This window comes from Pituophis catenifer, unplaced genomic scaffold, assembly GCF_029215685.1.
Source record: "Pituophis catenifer annectens isolate HBS135680 unplaced genomic scaffold, rPitCat1.0.hap2 SCAF_18, whole genome shotgun sequence".
In the NCBI taxonomy this organism is placed as follows: Eukaryota; Metazoa; Chordata; class Lepidosauria; order Squamata; family Colubridae; genus Pituophis; species Pituophis catenifer.
In genome coordinates, this window is record NW_027256898.1 from 5281184 (window position 1) to 5302743 (window position 21560).

Consider the following 21560-nt stretch of genomic DNA (forward strand, 5'->3'; position numbering starts at 1 on the left):
TTTAGCCTTGGTGCAACCAGCAGTTGAAGCCAGCCGTGCGGCCAGTGGCAGCTCTCTGCTGCCCTCCCTTAAGCTCAGCCATCGTGCCGAAGCGGTAAATAGTTGGTTTTGGGCTGAGAAGGTTGTGTGAATGCAGCTACACAGCCTCTGGCAAGCTGGAGAAGGATTGTTTTTAGGGAGGAGGGGGGAGACAGCCCTCTGTGGGCGATTTTGGGGGAGGCTTTAAGACCTGAGCGTGCCTTTTATGGATACTGTCGGGGGGCGGGGGTTTCCATTACACTGCCCGGAACTGTATAAAAAGGAGATAAAGAGGATGTAAATGATGGAATGACAGACTCTGCAAAGCACAGATTGCATTAGCTGAATGTGTGAACCAGGACACCCAATTATATATATAGGAGACATATATCTCCTATATATATAATTGGGTGTCCTGGTTCACACATTCAGCCACTGCAATCTGTGCTTTGCAGAGTAGATAGATAGATAGATAGATAGATAGATAGATAGATAGATAGATAGATAGATAGATATAGAGAGAGAGGGAGAGGAGGAGGGAGAGAGATGTTGGAGAAAAATAACAGATGATAGATAGATAGATAGATAGATAGATAGATAGATAGATAGATAGATAGATAGACAGATAGATAGACAGACAGACAGACAGACAGACAGACAGACAGACACATAGATAGATGGGAGGGAAATAGGTAGGTAAGAAGGTAGGTAGGTAGATAAGATACACATCCAATAAATTTAATAGATATGTAGCCAGTAAATTTGGTTGATTGATTGATAGGTAGGTAGGTAGGTAGGTATGTTGGAGAAAAAGATAGATAGATGGATAGATAGATAGATGGATGGAGGGAGGGAGGGAAATAGGTAGGTAGGTAGGTAGGTAGGTAGATAGATAGATAGATAGATAGATAGATAGATAGATAGATAGATAGATAGATAGATACACATCCAATAAATTTAATAGGTAGATATAGATATGTAGCCAGTAAATTTGGTTGATTGATTGATCGGTAGGTAGGTATGTTGGAGAAAAATGATGGATAGATAGATAGATAGATAGATAGATGGAGGGAGGAAGGGAAATAGGTAGGTAGGTAGGTAGGTAGGTAGGTAGATAGATAGATAGATAGATAGATAGATAGATAGATAGATAGATAATGCTCTTAACTATTTAGTTGGTTGGTAGAGTGGCTAAGGCAGCCAGCTAGGAGTTCTAATCCAAACCTTAGGCACAAAGCCAGCTGGGAGGCCTTAGGCCAGCCCCTCTCTCTCTCCCACCCCTCGGAAGGAGGCAAAGACTGACTGGGGAATTCTGGGAGTTGAAGTCCACAGGTCTTTTTAAGACACCAAGGCTGGACACCCCTGGCGCCACAGCATCGCAGCAAGTCAGAAAAAGCTAAAATATATATATATATTTTTTAACCCAAGTTGCAAGGTTATTCCCCTGCAAGGCATCTGAACAAGGGACGCTCTGGCCACGCAGACTATGCGGGCTTTGGCCTCGTGCAACCCCACACAAAGGCCCCCCCCCTCCCCAACAACCTCTTTTATCCCCCCCCCCAAACACAGAGCCTTTAATCTTCCTCTCCAACAGCTGACCCGGATTAATGACTCTCCGCATATCCCCACTGCATCTGCCCGCCCCGGCCAAGGCCTCTCCCCCCCCTCCCACACTCCGAGCCCTGCAGTTTCCTGCCAGCTTTGGCCCTGGCTATCCATCACCCGCCAACCTTGTGTGCCGATGGCTCCGGCCCCGGGTTGCCAGGCAACGGCACCGGGGGGAAATCGGAGAAGTGCCGACAAACAAGCCAACAGACTACAAACCATGGCTTCTCTCTGTCCATGCCCCCTTTGCTTTTGCTCTCGGGGGCCCAGCGAGGGAGACTAACACTAACCCAGATCCCAAACCAGGATCTCCCCCCCCACTCCACAAAGCATGCTTTTCATGCCCAGGGAAGTGGAGGAGTAACCCCCCAACCTGGCCTGGGGCATTCGAACGGACGAAGGGGAAAGGGGAGATCCTTGTTCCCCGTCTTTCAAAAGGCTTGAAACGTGGAAGCGGACTGTGGTGACAGAGCCGACTATCGGGGATTAGGGGGGCAGAGAGAAGTGGGAGGGGAAAGTACCCCCATAATACGGCAGGCTAATTTAAGAGAAAGGGACAGGAAAAAGGAATTTTTTTTTATTTTTCGCTGCAGTAGTACAGAAGAGGCCGGCTTCTTTGTCTGGCTGTGGGATCTCCAAGTGGTCTCCCATCCCGACAACAACCGGCTTTTCCCCACGCCAGCCAAAGCTGGCCCAACAGGGATGCCTGGCAGTCCCTTCTTCCCCTGGTCGGCCACTGCTGTCTTGCAGCTCTTATAAACCAACTGTTGTGGTCCACCAGCAGCCTGCGGAGCTGGCCAGTGAGGAGGCTGGGGAGGACAATGGGCCAGTCCTGGAGTTGGGAAGGCCCAGACAAGGGCTCTGCGTCGGAGGCAGAGATAGGGCCAGAGCCATCTGGCAGCAATGCACGCACTCCGGAGCCTCCAGAAGCAGATAGCAGAGGCAGAGGAACAGGAGGAGCCTGTTCCTAGTGCACGCATGAGAAGAGCTGCCAGAAGGCAAGAGCAGCTAAAGCAAAAAGGACCACTTGGGAGTAAGGCCAGGAGATGATTGGCCCCTCCCAGAAGGCTTAAAAGAGCAGCAAAGGCTCTTGGGCTCTTTGTAGGAAAGCACCGTTGCTACATTTGTTTCTTGTTGGCTTCTGAACTTCATGGGGCTTTGCCAAGAAAAGCCTTTGGCAGGGTGCCAAAGGAGACAAAGGTTGGTGATAAGGCCAAAGGACTGTTCATGAAGAATTTGTTTTGGACTTAATTTGGACTAAGCTGAGAATGAAGTAATTCTCAGCTGTTCTAATAAAATATGTTTGTCTAGGACTGATTGTGTCTGGCAATAACTACTTGGGCCTAGGTCACAACACGAAACTCTGCCCTTGTCTGAAGCCACCGGAGACCCCGGAAGCGGCAACAAGGCCGAGCTCCAGACAACCACGGAGGGTCGTTGTTCAGGTGAGCTTCGGGACGCGTGGCTGATTTTCTTGATTCCCAAAGGCTGGAAGCAAAGGCACAGAGGTGGGGAGGGGGCTTATTTTGGTCACACTCTGCTCGTCCCTGGTACCCTGGTGGGCTGCTTTCCTGCACCATCAGTGCTTTCCGGGTAATTAAACCCCGGAAAGACAAAACATCTGGGGTAGGATTACACCAAATATATATATATATTTTTTAAAAAAAATCAAAAAGGCTCTAAACATCCACAGGACATCCTAGCAGTGGTGGGTTGCCCCCTGGTTCAGACCGGTTTGCAAGAACCGGTAGTAAAACCGGCAGGAGGCTCCGCCCACTGACCCAGACGTCATCATAGGTGATATGCGCATGCACAGAAGAGCACGCCGGCGCATGAGCAATGGGAACTGGTAGTAAAGGTAAGTAGAACCTATCCCTGCATCCCAGTGATGGGTTTTTCTGATGTTAGCAAAGAGCTGGTGGGTTTGAACAGCCTGCTCTGCCCCCACCCCTTCCTCTTTTTAAGGATTTAATTCGGGTTGCAACCTTCTGCAGGTACTTCCCTGGGAGTAAACCCAACTGAATGTGGTTAGGGGCTGTGGCTTTAGGGTGCCTCCCCCCACTCCCACCCTTGGGAGCTACCAAAGGACAGGAACTAATACAGTACAAGGTGGCATCTGAGGATAACCCCCGAAGGGAGAAAGATTTACACAGATAAGATTAAGAGATTAAGACAAGAAGGGCATTGTTAGTTTGCTTCTTGATTCCTCCACTCCCACCCCCCAAAAAAGCACTGGTCCAAATTTTGCACGGTTCCCCCTCTCGAACCACCTAGGAATAAAAACAATTTTTTTTTCTGCTTACAGGGAATTTTTATTCCCTGTAAGCGAGCCGGAAAAATAGCTGCTTAAAAAGCCACCTGACAAGGAACGGAGATGGAGCTAGCAAAAGTCCATTTGCTCTCCCAATCCCATTCATATCAATTCCCCACCTGCCCAAAAATATAAATATTTTCCCTACGGCTCAGCGGTCCTGAGAATACGCCAAAAGCTGAGCTCCGTTCAAGTTGTCGAATGCAGGAGAATAATCCATGCCTGATGAAAGTTTTTTTTTTTTTTAAAAAAAGATCCCCATTAAAGCTTTTCTAAGCATAAAAGAAGCACACACATACACACACAGAACTCTGCGCTTAAATCTGGAGTGATCCAGTGTCGACGCCAGCAAACCCTGCACACTGCAGCCATCTGAGCAGCTGCCAAGATCTCCTACTGCGACTTGACTGCCAAGCTATTCTAAAATAAAATCAGGTGTTTTTTTTCCCCCCGTAAGATGTTATATTAGATCACACTGCTCTGCGGGTTTTATGTTCCCGCAAACCGGATTAGTGCTCCTGTACGCTGAGGTGTTTTGATCCTCAGAGCTGGGAACTTCAAAAAACGAGAGTTACGGAAACAGAAGGAAAGACTGGAGAAAGTGCTAAGTATAGAAGCTGGAAGAATAAGAGACAGGCGTGGCGTAAAAGCTGGATTTCGGAAGGAATCCAGCTGTCCCAACCGCCAGAATTTCCAAGCAGCAGAAGATTCACTCTGGTTTCTTCTGTCTTGGCCCCCAGGCCATAATTTACGCTCATTGGTCTTCAGATCTGGAAGCCATCTTTTACATTTGGGCCTTCAGGCCTGCCACATCTTCTTCTATGGGAAAATGGGAGGGGGGGAATTGCATAGAGCAGGGGTCAGCAACCTGCGGCTCTGGAGCCGCATGCGGCTCTTTGGACCCTCTGCTGTGGCTCCCTGTCAGGTGATCCCACCACTGGCTGGCCCCGCTCCTCGACCTCCCCTCCCAGTCACTCCTCGTCTGGCCTGAGAAGGTAAGGGATGGAGAAGTGGCCAGGGCAGAGACAGAGAGATACCGAGAGGGGGAGAGAGGGGGGAGAGAGGGAGGGAGGGGAGAGAGAGAGAGAGCGGGAGAGAGAGACAGAGATACAGAGAGCGCGGGAGGGAGAGGGAGAGACCGAGAGAGATACAGAGAGAGTGGGAGAGAGAGACAGAGAGATACAGAGAGCGGGAGAGGGAGAGACATAGAGAGATACAGAGAGAGTGGAAAAGAGAGAGAGAGAGATACAGAGAGAGCGGGAGAGGGAGAGACATAGAGAGATACAGAGAGAGCGGGAGAGGGAGACATAGAGAGATACAGAGAGAGCGGGAGAGGGAGAGACATAGAGAGAGAGAGAGAGAGAGAGACATTGAGAGATACAGAGAGCGGGAGAGGGAGAGACATAGAGAGATACAGAGAGAGTGGGAAAGAGAGAGAGAGAGAGATACAGAGAGAGCGGGAGAGGGAGACAGAGAGATACAGAGAGAGACATAGAGAGATACAGAGAGAGCGGGAGAGGGAGAGACATAGAGAGAGCGGGAGAGAGAGAGAGAGAGAGAGAGAGAGAGAGAGAGACATCGAGAGATACAGAGAGAGGGGGAGAGAGGGAGGGAGGGGAGAGAGAGAGATGTCAAAAGGATTTTGTGGTTCCTGGTGTTTTTTAACAACTGGTTCGCTACCCTAATGACCGGCTGGGTAGGCGTGGCTGGAGGGATGGGTCATGTGACTGGTGGAAGTGAGTGACATCGAGTTGGCCACGCCCACCCAGGTTTTGTGACTCCCGGTGTTTTCTTTTCTGTGGGAAATGGGTCCAAATGGCTCTTTTGAGTATTTAAGATTGCAGACCACTGGCATAGAGTAATGGGTGATATGTAGTCAAAATAACTAGAGAAGAAAGAGGTGGAGATGGAAGTGGAGGAAGGAGGGAGAGGAGGAGGGAAGAGAAGAGGGGGAAGAAGAAGAGAGGAAAAGGGGGAGGAGCGGAAGGAGAGGAAGATGAAAAGGAGAAGGAGAAGGAGAAAGAGAAGGAAAAAAAGAGGAATCACCAGATTCATGGGTAGATTTACAACTGTTTGGCTACTTAGTTAACAGCCAGAACTGCTATATTTCAGGATTGGGACCATCTGCATTCAAAACAGTTCACAGACAAGTTATGGATGTTGACCATAACCTTGGCGATTTTGTAGGAATTTTGCTCTGGAAGAAAAGACAGGATGCGATCCAAATCCCAGCAACCCGTGGAAGGAAACAAACCGGTTGTCCTTGAGCAAAACCAACAGTTAAAATAAAGTAAAAAAAACCCCAAAACCAAAACTCTTTCTTATAACCAACCGGCAAATGTTTTTCGGTTTTAAAAAAAAACCACGAAACTGCTCAAAAAAAGAAATGCATAAAGAACCTCTTTCTGACCAAAGAGCGAAAAACTTTGAGGCCATCTGCAGCTCTCGCAAGAGACGACAAATTGCGGCGGATTTTTCTCCGCTTAATCAGAGGATCTTCGCCAGAGACAGGACTTGTCCCAACTTGCAGGTAATTGAAAAGAATTCTTGTCCTTTAGGTTTTTTTCTATCCTGATCTTAGTTCCATGGCAACGGTCCAGGGCAACTCACGTGAGTTTCTCGGCCCCTAAAAAGTCCCGCTCGGAACACGACCGGCCCGAGTCGGCTCTTGTGGGCCAGAAAGAAGCTCATTTCCAAAACACATCTCGAAATGGAAGCATCAGAGTAAAGTGGGGAAAAAAAAACCCCCACGACATTCGGTCAATATGCCTCTTCTCCAACCGCTTTTGCACGCCTCCCTGATTCCAATTCATAACTGAAACGTGGGATTTGAGAGGCTGAAATTATTCCGAGCCAGCCAAGAGGAAAAGCAGGGGGGTTGGCTGGCTATTCTAAATGCATAAGCTCTGGCGTGACCAATATCGCCCAGCAGAGCCCATAAGCACAATGATCCACCTCAACGAGACGGAAAAAAGTCAGGGATGAGGACTTGCAACTGATACCTGGCAGCCAAGAAGCTAAATTTAACAGGACAGCACAAGAAATCTTGGATCCGAAGAAGGGAAAAAATATTGGCCACCCGTCGTTCGGACCTCACGAGGCATCTCTCCGTGGTCCAGTTTCTTGGAACCTTCTTCTTGTGGTCCACCCTTCAGTTCAGGTTTATTCAGAAGGCCATCCTATGAATCCAAGGGAAGATGAGTTCCAAGTCCAAGGGGGTTGAAGGTTTGCAGGTCTTCAAATTCCTTCCCAGAGTCGAGCAAAACGGAACCAATCCAACCTTCAGAAGGTGGGACGGCGGTTACTCGCTTCATCGTAGCTTCTTCTCTGGGTTACAAGCCTACATACATACATCCTCTCAACGTTCTGTAGAAAGCACCCACCCCTCTCCCTAGAAGAATGAAATATTTTAGGAAATATTAAAAAGGCAGAATATTTCCCCTAAAAGGGAAATAGAAATCTTCAGGGAGACAGAAACTCAGCTCCAGCTCCCTGCCCCCAGCAGATATTTTGGTGCCACGCCTATCTACAAGACAAAAGACTGGGCCAGCCTATCTACAAGATAAAAGACTGGGCCAGCCTATCTACAAGACAAAAGATTGGGCCAGCCTATCTACAAGACAAAAGACTGGGCCAGCCTTCACCCTCTAGGACATAACAGGATCATCTATCAGCAGAGCTCACCACATGGCACAACCAAGCCCCTTCATTACATCAGCCCAAGGTTCAACCAAACTTGATTCAGACAAACATGACTGCAGATGGGAGTCTGATTACAGCAACCAACAAAATACATGACTTTGCCACAGGAACAGGAAGCTCAAGTTCAAAGCCCAAGAGAGGGTGTAAATAACACTCACTCTCCACTCCATGTGGCCAGCTACCCAGAATCACACGTGCCTGGTGGTTCTGCTTCACCATTAAACCATCTTTCCAATCAGCCTCCATGTTTCCAGTGTTTTTCTCCCCACTTGGAACTGAACCCAGATGGACATTTCTTCCAACGGTTCTTTGAAACCTTCCGTTCAACCAGATCATCATTAGTGTCCCAAGATGTTACCCTTCCTTGGAAGGATCAAGAAATGATAACTAGGGAGATGAGATGAAAAAAGTGACCTCACAACCAACTTAGAATTAAATAATAGCGCCCCCCTCGAAGGAAGCTCTAGAGCAGTGATGGCGAAGCTTTTTGGCACCGTGCCGAAACTGGAACACGCGGGCATGTGTGCGCGTTGGAGCACCGCAAACCCTGAAGACTAGCTGGCCAGCGCAAAACCAATGCGTTTTTTGGCTGTTTTCAGGCTGTTTCTTGGGCCAAAAACAGCCCAAAAGACAGCCCGGAAAACACCTGAAAAATGGCCTGAAAATGGCCCAGAAACAGCCTGTTTTTTGGCTGTTTTCCGGCACTCTGGCACCCCCGAAAACCAGCTGGCTGGCACGCTGGAAACCAGAAGAGTAGCTGGCGATGGCACGCATGCCCAGAGAGGACTCTGCGTGCCACCTCTTGCACACATGCCACAGGTTCGCCATCACGGCTCTACAGCCGCACGGTTTAAATAACTGAGCGGGAAGGGGGCGGGGTGGGGGGGAGCAAGCCAGGATGGATGGAGAGCTTCCTTCACCTGCTCTATTATGGTTGCGGACGGAAAGCGACATCATTTTTCAAAGCTCCTGAATATGGAGCTCCATGAATGAAGCATAAGTGTGCCCAGACCAGGTGGGGTGGGGTGGTGGTGGCTCCCTTTGAAGTATAGTTTTTAAATGCCATAGCAGGGGGAATGTTAAAAAAAGAAGAAGAAGAAGAAGAAGAAAAAGAAAGGAAGACAAATAGCTTGCTGTCAGGCAGGCTCAGATCAAAAGGTTGGGGGATCCACACCGCACGAAATGAAAATGGAAATTACAAATTGCAAGCGGCGGAGTCAAGGACACAAGGACGGCAGGGCGGGGGGAGGAGATTTTTCCTCTGGGAGGGGGGAAAAAAACCCGGGGTGCCCCGCCTGTTTGGGAATCAGACGGATGGATATGAACTCAAAGCCCTTTTTTTTGCTCTGTCTAAGGATCCGAGGATTTAAGGACTGGTTAAAAAAAAAAAAAAACAAGCTTTTCCTACATTAAAAATTAGAAGTTCTTAAGCAGAGAATAGCTTCTTATTTCAAGAGAGACATAATTATAATGGGCTCTCATCCTTTCAAAGCCAGTTAAGGAGCCTAATCTCTTTTCTTAGCAACATTTAAACTCCCTGTTTATTACTCGGGCTGGGAAGCCTATTACTAAAATGACTTCCTTAATAATAATTTGTGGGGCCGCTTGCCACAAAAGCAGACATCCGTTGCCTTCTTAACGAAAGCGGTAGTTTCTTGGAGCAGTTGCGGAGAAGGGAAAAGGATCCTTGCGTTTGCTAGCCAATCTCTCTCCCTCTCTCTCCCTCTCTCCCTCTCTTCCTCCCTCCCTCCATCCATCCATCTATCTATATCTATATCTATATCTATATCTATATATGTATATATACTGCTCAAAAAAATAAAGGGAACACAAGCAGAAGACATCTGAGATCTGAATGAATGAAATAGCCTTATTAAATACTTTGTTCTTTACATACAGTAGTTTATACACTGCTCAAACAACTAAAGGGAACACAAAACTACTGTATGTAACGCACAAAGTATTTAATGAGGCTATTTCATTCATTCAGATCTCGGATGTCTTCTGCTTGAGTTCCCTTTATTTTTTTTGAGCAGTGTATATATATAAATGCATGCACAAAAAAAGTGCAGAAACAAATTCCAGTTAGCGTCTTAAAAGAGAGATCCGTCAATCTCTCTGGGTTCAGAACAGAACTCCTCCGTTTTCAGCACTGGGGTTTTTCCACAGGTCGTCCCCAATTTACGACGATTCATTTAGCGAACCTTTGGAGTTTCGACGGCACTGGGGGAAAAAAAGGGACTTATGACCGGTTCTCGCACTAACAACCGTTGCGGCATTCCTGTGATCATGTGATTCCCAGGCCATTCCAGCAGTGGAATATGATTAACTTTGAAACTCCCCCCCAAAAAAAAAAGTGGTGTTTAAAATAAAAAAATACACTTTTCCCAAAAGGTTTCCACAATTTTGGGCACTACTATAATGGAGTAAGACATGTAGGGGAACTCTTTCATTAAGAAAGGGTGCATTTCTTTCGAATACGAGCGTGTAGGCCTGTAAAAACTCCTATAATCCCAGATATAAGACATTCCCAGCACTGGGTGCAGGACAAAAATTCTTTTAAGCCGAGCCTGAAGATTGATATCCTTGGTGCATTTCATGCTCAGATCTCTGGAATATTGGAAGAGTGGTGTGGTGCATAGCCTAGAGGTGGAGCTCTCGCCTTACAGTCAGGAGGCTGTGAGTTCGATCCTAGGTAGAGGCAGATATTTCTCTCTCTGGGCACAATGAGAATATATCTGCTGAATAAAACTCCGCACTGGCGACAGGAAGGGCATCCGGCCAGTAAACACTCAGCTCCATTCAATTGCCCCGACTCCACCCCACTAGGGATTATCTGTGCTGCCAGTTTGTTTAAGTTTCGTGTTTTGAAGCCGTACGTTCTTCGGTTGTTTCTGCACACAGAAGGAACAAGATGTGCTTTCCTTGAGCGCCCAGCCAGCTAAAACAAACTTCGCCCCGTTGCTAAGAAACTACAAAGCATTCTGGGATCGGTCTCCTTTTGTGGATGGAGTCAATTGCTCGGGGAAGAGAACGAACAAGCTGCTTTTTTAAGCACGCTTCCGCATTTCTCAACCGAGACTAAAAAAAAAAAAAAAAGGAAATCCACGGCTGAAGGGCCGAAAGCCTGAGCGATCTCAGTTAAATAGAAAACTAAAAATAAAAAAAAAGAGAGAGAGAAATTGCAGCCCTGAAAGACAGATGCAACGTTGTGCAACGTTGATTAATCTTGGATCTATCATCCCTCGGCTGGAAAGGGAAAAATGGCCCCTGCGTTTTTTCCCCTCTGCATGTGTCCAAGATCACGTGAAGTGTTAATATCACTTTATAAGGCCTTGGTAAGGCCACACTTGGAATCCTGCATCCAGTTTTGGTCGCCATGATATAAAAAGGATGTGGGGACTCTAGAAAGAGTGCAGAGAAGAGCAACAAAGAGGATTAGGGGACTGGAGGATAAAACATATGAAGAATGGTTGCAGGAACTGGGAATGTCTAGTTTAATGAAAAGAAGGACTAGGGGAGACATGATAGCAGTCTTCCAATATCTCAGGGGCTGCCCCAAAGAAGAGGGAGTCAAGCTATTCTCCAAAGCACCTGAGAAGCAACGGGTGGAAACTAATGAAGGAGAGAAGCAACTTAGAACTAAGGAGAAATTTCCTGACAGTGAGAACAATTAATCAGTGGAACGACTTGCCTCCAGAAGTTGTGAAGGCTCCAACACTGGAAGTTTTTAAGAAGAGGTTGGATAACCCTTTGTCTGAAATGGTGTAGGGTTTCCTGCCTAAGCAGGGGGTTGGACTAGAAGACCTCCAAGGTCCCTTCCGACTCTACTGTCTATTGTCCAAACGCACAGGCAACGGAGGGGCAGTTGAGCACAAATTTAGAGGGCTTCGTTCTTTGGATGGCGCAAGCGGAGCTGGAAAAGAGGCGGCATTTCGAACACTGGCTTGCTAATCGGAGCCAAGCCCTTTCTCATTCCTCCGATTAAGGGTTTCTGATTTCAAGGATGCTAAAAATATTACGCCGGGCCTATCCACCCTCAGAAAGGAGACTCCCCCCACCCCCACCCCCACCCAAAAAAATTGCAAGGGAAGATTGAGTTCCGACAACTGGAAGACAAACGAGCCAAGATGTCTATGGAGGTTCTCAGTCATCTAGTCCGTACCGGTTCGCCCAGCACCGAAAAGGTGAGCGTGTGCACAGTCACGCCACCTCCACGCATGCGTCTGGCCTTCCACGCATGTGCTTTGCTGGTACGGGCGCCTTCTGCACATGTGCCTGGCCTAAAAAAACATGCCTAAATAGTACAGCATAGAGCAATTTCCGCTACCGATTCGCCCAAATCGGTTCGAACCGGCTGAATACCACCTCTGTTGTAGTTGTCCCAAAGGTGCTTTTTCAGGAGACAACTGAACTTTCTGGTCTTTTTCTCCAAAGATGTTTTCGCTTCTTCAGCTGATGAGAAGAAAATGAGGAAGCTTCTTGGAGGAGAGGAAGCTGAGGAAGCTTCTCGGAGAAGAAGCTGAAGAAGCTCCTCGGAGAAGAAGCTGAAGAACTTCTTGGAGGAGAAGCTTCTTGGAGGAGAGGAAGCTGAAGAAGCTCCTCGGAGGAGAGGAAGCTGAGGAAGCTCCTCGGAGGAGAGGAAGCTGAGGAAGCTTCTCGGAGGAGAGGAAGCTGAGGAAGCTTCTCGGAGGAGAAGAAGCTGAAGAAGCTCCTCGGAGAAGAAGCTGAAGAACTTCTTGGAGGAGAAGCTTCTTGGAGGAGAGGAAGCTGAAGAAGCTTCTCGGAGGAGAGGAAGCTGAAGAAGCTCCTCGGAGGAGAGGAAGCTGAGGAAGCTTCTCAGAGGAGAGGAAGCTGAGGAAGCTTCTCGGAGGAGAGGAAGTGAGGAAGCTTCTTCGAGGAGAGGAAGCTGAAGAAGCTTCTCGGAGGAGAGGAAGCTGAGGAAGCTTCTCGGAGGAGAGGAAGCTGAGGAAGCTTCTTCGAGGAGAGGAAGCTGAAGAAGCTCCTCGGAGAAGAAGCTGAAGAACTTCTCGGAGGAGAAGCTTCTCGGAGGAGAGGAAGCTGAAGAAGCTTCTCGGAGGAGAGGAAGCTGAAGAAGCTCCTCGGAGGAGAGGAAGCTGAGGAAGCTTCTCGGAGGAGAGGAAGCTGAGGAAGCTTCTTCGAGGAGAGGAAGCTGAAGAAGCTCCTCGGAGGAGAGGAAGCTGAGGAAGCTTCTCGGAGGAGAGGAAGCTGAGGAAGCTTCTTCGAGGAGAGGAAGCTGAAGAAGCTCCTCGGAGGAGAGGAAGCTGAGGAAGCTCCTCGGAGGAGAGGAAGCTGAGGAAGCTTCTCGGAGGAGAGGAAGCTGAGGAAGCTTCTCAGAGGAGAAGCGAAACGTCTTTGAAGAAAAACAAGAAAGTCCCATTGCCTCTTGAGAAAAAAAGTTCCTTTGGGACAAATGAGCCGAGAGGGCAACGAGCTGGCCTCTCCAGAAGTTACAAAGCTGACTCCATTTCTTCTCCATCCAACTTTCTGGAACTCTGTGCCGTCATGTCTGCAAGTGACCTTATTTTCAACAACCTAGGATGGATGCCAAGCATCAAATCCTAGCCTTAGGAAACTCAAGTTATGTGCTTATCTGACCTTCACTGTCTCTCTAATGAAAAGAAGGACTAGGGGAGACATGAGAGCAGTCTCCCAATATTTGAGGGACTGCCACAAAGAAGACGGTGTGTGTGTGTGTGTGTGTGTGTGTGTGTGTGTGTGTGTGTGTGTGTGTGAACCTATTCTCCAAAGCATCTGAAGGCAGGACAAGAAGCAACCAATGAACAGAAACTCACCAAGGAAAGAAGCAACCTGGAACTAAGGAGAAATTTCCTGAGAGTGAGAACAATTAATCAACGGAACAACTTGCCTCCAGAAGTTGTGGGTGCTCCAACATTGTGGTTTTTTAAAAAGAGACTGGATAGCTATTTGTCTGAAATAGTGTAGGGCAGTGATGGCTAACCTTTTTGCCATCGCGTGCCAGGAGGTGTGGTGGTGATGGGGAGTCGCACGCACGCATGCCAACACCCATAATTCTATGCGCCCTGCCCCCACGCATGACCCCCCCCCTTACCCTGCTCCTGCCACGCAATGGCCCAGTAGGCCCGTTTTTCTTTCTTACCTGGCTCCAGGGCCTCTCTAGGAGTCTGGGGAGGGCGAAAACGGCCTTCCTCACCCCCCTGGAGGTCTTCCGGAGGCCAAAAATGGCCCATTTAACAACTTCCGGTGGGACCAGAAGACCCGGTGGGACCGGAAGTTGTCAAATGAGGTGTTTTCGGCTTCCAGAGGACCTCTGGGGGGGTGGGGAAGCCCGTTTCTGCCCTCCCCAGAGTCCTAGAGAGGCCCTGGAGGCTGGGGACAGCAAAAAACGGGCCTTCCAGTCCCACTGAAAGTTGTTAAAACGGGCTGTTTTCGGCTTCCGGGGAAGTGGGGGTGGGGAAGGCCGTTTTCACCCTCCCCAGACTCCTAGAGAGGCCCTGGAGCCAGGTAAGAAAGAAAAACGGGCCTTCCCCACCGCCCCCAAGCCCTCTGGAGGCAGAAAACAGGCTGTTTCCCTACTTCTGGTGGGCCCAGAAGACCCGAAAATCAGCTGGCCGATGCGCACATGCGCGCCGGAGCTGGGCACGCGTGCCCACTGATATGGCTACGCATGCCACCTGTGGCACGCGTGCCATAGGTTTGCCATCACGGGTGTAGGGTTTCCTGCTTGTGTAGGAGGTTGGACTAGAAGACCTCCAAGGTCCCTTCCATCTCTATGATTCAATGTTCTTCGTTCTATCCCTGAGGTGTTCCTACATAATTCCTCCTCTGCCCATCCCTCACCCTACATTTTAAATCTTCTCTGCTGCCGTTGTTGCAAAATGAGAAATAACCTTCTCTGTGGCTCTCTTGGTACATCCATCCCATCGAAACCAAGAAATCTGGCTTGAAAAAAAATGCGAATGATGGAGCCGAGCAAGCGACTCACAAGTTACGGGCTTGTCAAAGCAATGCTCCTTCGCTGTGTTACGAATGTTCACAAGCATACTGGGGGGGGGGGGGGGGGCCCACCCGGAAGGAGGGAGCGGGTGGGGGAATCGAGTGATTTTTATTTAGATTGACAAACACGACTTCCAAACGGAGCCAGGTGTTGGGAAGGGGCGTGAAAATGTATGAACTTGCAACGGCACCAATATGGCCAATTAAGTTTTATCACCACTGTCAAGGATCTGACTGGAGCGGATGTATTAAAAAGTGGTGGGAACCTAGTTTGTTTCATTCCAACTGGGGAGCACCCTGTCACCCCCAAAAGCGGGCTCAATTGGTGTCTCACCATTTCGGGCCTGAGCCCAGTGCTGAAGGCAATGATGGACGCCAAGCACGAGGTGCAGGTTTTCTGTTTGCTTTTTATTGGCGGGCCACAACAGGTAGCAGAGCAATGTCTAATTTTGAGTGATTTGGGTGCAAGCTGGCAAGGTGGGAACCTGGCAGCTGGGAGAACCCCCTGTGTCTCTCACCACCTTCCAAAGTGAAGGATCTGAGCAAAAACGACAAGAGATTGAAGCGGAGCCCGACAAGAGCCAGCCTCCCAAAACGAGCCTTCTTACCACTTCGTCTTCCGTCCAGCATTTTTCGATCAGTTTGGGGACGGGCTTCCTCACCAGACGCTGGAGGGCCTTCCCGGCGTCGTAGTTGCTTTCATGTAGCTGGAAGAAGGAAGAGAGAATAGGAGGGGTCAGTGGAAACAACGTTAAGAGAGACACAAACGCTTTTTTCCGAAGCGGAAAATTTAGCGGCTTTGGGCCGAAGACAGTTTTGGTTCTGAAGACAAGCAACATTCACATGTGGTGGACCTGCCCGTTGGCGAAAAAATATTGGGTAAAGGTAAAAGAGTGGTTAGAGGAGATGATAACACAACTAATTGACCTAAAACCAGAACAATTTCTATTAGGCATACTAACGGGGAAATACAATAAAAGAATTCAATATTTAATGTTACATGTGATAACAGCAGCTAGAATTACGTATGCACAAAATTGGAAAAAATTGAAGTATGCCTACAGAGGAAATGGTAATAAGGAAAATATCAGACTGCGCCGAAATGGACAGGTTAACGATGGAAATGAAAGACAAAGGAGAAACAGAGTATTATCTAATATGGGACCTATGGTACAATTGGCTAGATCAGTGATGGCTAACCTTTTTGCCATCGTGTGCCAGGAGGGGAGGGGGGGAGTCGCACGCGTATGTGCCCACACCCATAATTCTATGTGCTCCGCCCCCCACGCATGCGTGTGCCACCTCCCCTCCCCTGCTCCTGGCATGCAATGGCCCAGTAGGCCTGTTTTTCTTTCTTACCTGGCTCCAGGGCCTCTCTAGGAGTCTGGGGAGAGCGAAAATGGCTTTGCCCCCCCCCCCCGGAGGTCCTCTGGAGGCCAAAAACGGCCCGTTTAACAACTTCGGGTGGGACCAGAAGACCCGGTGGGACTGGAAGTTGTCAAATGGGGCATCTTAAGCCTCTGGAGGACCTCGGGGGGGGAGGCTGTTTTCACCCTCCGTAGACTCCTAGAGAGGCCCTGGAGGCTGGGGACAGCAAAAAATAGGCCTTCCGGTCCCACCCGAAGTTATTAAACAGGCTGTTTTCTCCCTCCCCACCGCCCCCAGGCCCTCCGGCGGCAGGAAACAGCCTGTTTCCCTACTTCTGGTGGGCTCAGAAGACCCGAAAATCAGCTGGCCGACACGTGCATGCACGCCGGAACTGAGCCCACGTGCCCACTGATATGGCTATGTGTGCCACCTGTGGCATGCGTGCCATAGGTTTGCCATCATGAGGCTAGATAATAGATGCAAGGGTTAGAAAATTAATGGTGAAAGAGGACTAATAAGCTAGAAACAAATACAGGTACAAATCTATACAGAAAAATACGCATTGCAAGCAATATTATTACTAGACTGTATATAGAGAAATATATAGAGTGATAAATGTATAGAGAATTATGTTATAACCATGAAAACAATAGATATAAATATGTTGTATGATATCAGGTTTCTTTTTCCACCCCCGTATGGACTATACTGTATGAATAAGAGAAAAATGGTCGTAATTAGGATGTATATCATCATCAGAGGTGGGTTTCAGCAGGTTCTGACCAGTTCTGGAGAACCGGTAGTGGAAATTTTGAGTAGTTCGGAGAACCGGTAAATACCACCTCTGACTTGCCCCGCTCCCATCTATTCTCTGCCTCCCGAGTCCCAGCTGAAATGGAAATGGGATTTTGGAAATGGGGATTTTGCAGTATCCTTCCCCTGCCACGCCCACCAAGCCATGCCGCGCCCACAGAACAGGTAGTAAAAAAATTTGAATCCCACCACTGATCATCGTGTATATTTAAAAAGGTGCTGATACAACCACTATATCGCTGTGCCATTCCCATGACTCAGCGGGCCTATCGGTAACCCCTCTCCCTCCGTCGCTTCGCGCATTATCCCGTTTCCTGAGCATGACGCGTGCGCGCGGGGCCGTAAAACAACCCGAACGGGTTGAGTTGGCAACCAGGGGCTCAAATGAAACTTAACCAGCCGTTCATCCCCCTCGTTAATCAAGGCAGCTTAACTGAAGCGGACTCCGGAGCCCATCCTTGCTCAGAGAAGCAGGGGAAGAGAACGAGGAAGGGAAGTGGGAAGTCTTTTTTTTTTTTAAAGATGTGACGATTAGGCGCATGGACTGAAGGAACATTAAAAAGCAGGAGGCGCTTCACAGAGTTTGCTGCACCCTTCTCCTTTCTGCCAGTTTAAGAACGGAGGCATAGAAAGGGGAGGAGGAGAGGGAGGGGGCACGAGAGAACACAAAAATCAATATTTTGAAATTGTCAGGGCTGTTGTGATGTGTATGTTTTACTTTCCTGAAGATGAAAGCAATTAAGCATCCAAGGCCCACTTTAATCTCCCCGTGGCTGTAAGGCAGGGAAGGAGGAAGGGAGGCAGGCAGGACTTACAACATTACCTGTTTTAAATGCTAATGCTCTTTTTTTCCTTCTCTATTCACCCTCATTTATCTCGCAAGGGGCCTTAAAGGGGCGCTGCCCCCTCGCACGCCTTATTCGCATCGCCCGTGCAAGGTGAACGGGTGTGCGTTTGCGCGAGGAGGCGGGCGGGCATCGGGGCACCCGCGCGTCGCCACCGTGAGGCCTTCTGCGCTCAGCTGTCGCCCCCCGCTCCCCCCCACCTCCATTTGGTAATGAATCTGTGAATTACGTCCTGCCACTCCTGACACCGCCAGCTCGGGCGCGTCAAAATATTGTCCTCGGCTTGTAATTCATAACTTAATTTGAAGGCCCCTGTTTTCCCGGCGACCTTTCCGAGTTGAAACCGCGGCTGTGTAACTGGGGGCACCGGCGTGGCGAGGGCACGTGCCTCCAATTACGGCCATTACCAAGCTGGCTTGAAAGCATCCGGGCCGCAATGGTGGTGGTGATGGGAGATAGGAAATAATGGGGAGTCCATTAAGAACCTGGCCAGGATCTCGGGAGGGGAGATCCCTTGGAGGGGGAGAGGAGGAAAGTTTGGGCTAGCTTTGCAGATGGGCTCCCTGCAAAGGACCACTCTGCGGGGATCTTGAGGCAGGGGAGCTGTTGAGTTTCCCTCTCCCCCTCCCTTTTAAGGTTGTGCTTGGGGTCAACTCGCAGTCTTGGCAACGCTTAACATAGAATAACAGATCTGGAAGGGACCTTGGAGGTCATCTAGTCTAAACCTCTGCTCAAGCAGAAGACTACCGTATACCATTTCGGAAAGATGGCTGTCCAGTCTCTTCTTGAAAGCCTCCAGTGATGGGGCCAGCACAGAGGTGGGGTTTCAGCAGGTTCTGACCAGTTCTGGAGAACCGGGTAGCGGAAATTTTGAGTAGTTCGGAGAACCGGTAGTAAAAATTCTGACTGGACCCGCCCCCATCTATTCTCTGCCTCCCGAGTCCCAGCTGATTGGGAGGAAATGGGGATTTTGCAATATCCTTCTCCTGAATTGGACAGGGAATGGAGATTTTATAGTATCCTTCCCCTGCCACGCCCACCAAGGGAAGGGAAGGAAGGAAAAAGAGGGAGGAGGAAGGAAGGATAAATGGAGGGGGAGGGGAGGAAGGATAATTGGAGAGAAAAACAAATGGAGGGGAAGGGAAGGGAGAGGAGGGGAGGGCAGGAAGGAAATGTAGCCTTGTCGTTAGGCAAATAGACCCAGGGAGGGAGGGAGGAAGTTAATATAAATGCTGCTCAGCAAAAGGAAGGAAAAAAAAAAAGGCTTCCCTTGTTCTCTCGCTGCCTTTTGGGTGTAATTAACAATAAATCACGGGGAGGACTACAGCACCCTGTTATTACATAAATAAAACACTGGGAGAGAACTTTGTCAGGAATGATTTATGTGAAGGGCCGCTCTGAAGTTTATTGTATTTCCATAATAAGGAATCATAGAGCGGATCCATTATTATTATTTTTTTTTACCCCATTATCATTGCTAAACATCAACACGCCCCCTCCGCGCAAACCAGACTCCGCGATTCCCAGCCACGGATCGGAAAACCAGACGGGGACGGATCTCTTGAAAAAGTCCAGCTTTTACAAGCCGGTTTGGGCTCCCAGCAAAACCAAAACAGGTAAGCAACCATTTCTTCCTGGTTGGAGAGCTGCCTTCCAGAGGCCGTTTCAGGCAACGTGGCCTCTGGAAGGCTAAATATTTCCCCCTTTTTTAAAAAAAAAGGAAAGGAAAGGAAAGGAAAGGAAAGGAAAGGAAAGGAAAGGAAAGGAAAGGAAAGGAAAGGAAAGGAAAGGAAAGGAAAGGAAAGGAAAATATAAGAAGGAAAGGAAAGAAAAGGAAGAAAAGAGGAAGGGAAGGGAAGGGAAGGGAAGGGAAGGGAAGGGAAGGGAAGGAAAGGAAAGGAAAGGAAAGGAAAGGAAAGGAAAGGAAAGGAAAGGAAAGGAAAGGAAAGGAAAGGAAAGGAAAGGAAAGGAAAGGAAAGGCTCAGCTTTTCTATCCAAGGCAACAGATAAATATAGAGTATAAAGCCTGCTTCTCACCATCTCTTGCAGTGGTTTCAGAAAAGGCCCTCAAATAAAGAGGAGGAAAAAGAGGATGGGGGGAAAAAGAAAAAAAAGAAAGGCATTAAAATGTACGGGTGTTTAAGACACGGTCACCGATCTTAGCCCTAATAAAGACATTAGTTCCACGTGGTTTGGCTGTAGTACTATTATCCTTCTCGTCTTTTTGACTACCTTCTCTTATTGGTATCTTATAATTATATTACTTTGCTGTTTGTAAGTACACTGAGAGCTTCTGCACCGGAGACAAATCCCTTGTCTCTTCTATCACACTTGGCCAATAAAAGAATTCTGTTCTGTTCTGTTCTGTTCCGTTCCATTCCATATTTTCTTTTCCATTCCATTCCACATTTTCTATTCTATTCTATTCTATTCTATTCTATTCTATTCTATTCTATTCTATTCTATTCTATTCTATTCTATTCTATTCTATTCCATTCCATTCCATTCCATCCTTTCCTATTCCTTATTCTATTCTATTCCATTCCATTCCATTCCATATTTTCTATTCTATTCTATTCTATTCTATTCTATTCTATTCTATTCTATTCTATTCTATTCTATTTTCTATTCTATTCCATTCTATCCTTTCCTATTCCTTATTCCATTCCATTCCATTCCATTCCATATTTTCTATTCTATTCTATTCTATTCTATTCTATTCTATTCTATTCTATTCTATTCTATTCCATTCTATCCTTTCCTATTCCTTATTCTATTCCATTCCATTCCATTCCATATTTTCTATTCTATTCTATTCTATTCTATTCTATTCTATTCTATTCTATTCTATTCTATTCTATTCTATTCTATTCCATTCTATCCTTTCCTATTCCTTATTCTATTCCATTCCATTCCATATTTTCTATTCTATTCTATTCTATTCTATTCTATTCTATTCTATTCTATTCTATTCTATTCTATTCTATTCTATTCTATTCTATTCCATTCCATTCCATTCCATTCTATCCTTTCCTATTCCTTATTCTATTCTATTCCATTCCATTCCATATTTTCTATTCTATTCTATTCTATTCTATTCTATTCTATTCTATTCTATTCTATTCTATTCTATTCTTCTCCTAACCTTCCTTATTCCTTATTCCATTCCATTCCATTCCATTCCATTCTGTGTTCTGCATCCTACCCTGCCCTGCCCTATTCTACCCATCTTGGGAAAACCTACACCTACAGCCACTTGGATGCATATAAGTCAGTATGATTGTACTGAGTAGGCAAAAAATCCCTGAAGTTTTCAGACCAACATCTGAATGGCACCCCAGCAAGTAGCCATATGTCACAAGCGGGCTGGAGAGAAGCCAAGGGCCACCAGCCCATCTACAATGAGGAGGTGAGCTGTGGCAAGCCCCTACGCCAATTCTGTTTATTCTTCAGTTCCCTTCCTAAATTCTCTCCCCCACTCCCCCTTCCCTCTGCTCTGTGGATTGGACCAGTCCGGCTGCCTAAGATTCACAAGGTCGACCCAAGCACACAGGCAGGATTTTGAACATCGCCCTGCAGAAGAACTCGGTTAGAATTGCTAAAAACGTTTTATTTCCGGAAAGGCGGAAGTTGGCTCCTTACCGTGTTGAGCGCGTTGAGGGTGGTGTCATCCCGGGAAGCCGCCACGCAGCCGTCTTCCGTCGAACCGCCGTCGCACATCCCTGCGAAAGCCGCCATGCTCCTTTGAATCCCAAAAAGAAATTTGAAGTTTAGCAGGTTGCGACCGTCTTCCAAGGTGAAGCCAACAGAGCCAAAAAAAACCAATATTGACAGATAATTTTTTTTTTTTTCACTAGGCTAAGCTCCCCCAATTTAAAAAAGAGGTTTACTGGTAATCC

At 47.8% G+C, this 21560-nt stretch overlaps 1 protein-coding gene across 3 annotated transcripts in view; it reads right to left on the reverse strand.

The window, feature by feature from the left end:
• The window catches only part of RERE (arginine-glutamic acid dipeptide repeats), a 79104-nt gene that overhangs the window by 56506 nt on the left and 1038 nt on the right, over positions 1–21560 (reverse strand). For all 3 annotated transcript variants that reach the window (XM_070956248.1, XM_070956247.1, XM_070956245.1), the window contains exons 2-3: positions 21304–21403; positions 15244–15342 (exon numbers count right to left, since the gene is read on the reverse strand). In XM_070956248.1, the coding sequence (XP_070812349.1) occupies positions 15244–15342; positions 21304–21403 (199 nt within the window). The remainder of the gene's footprint in view (positions 1–15243; positions 15343–21303; positions 21404–21560) is intronic.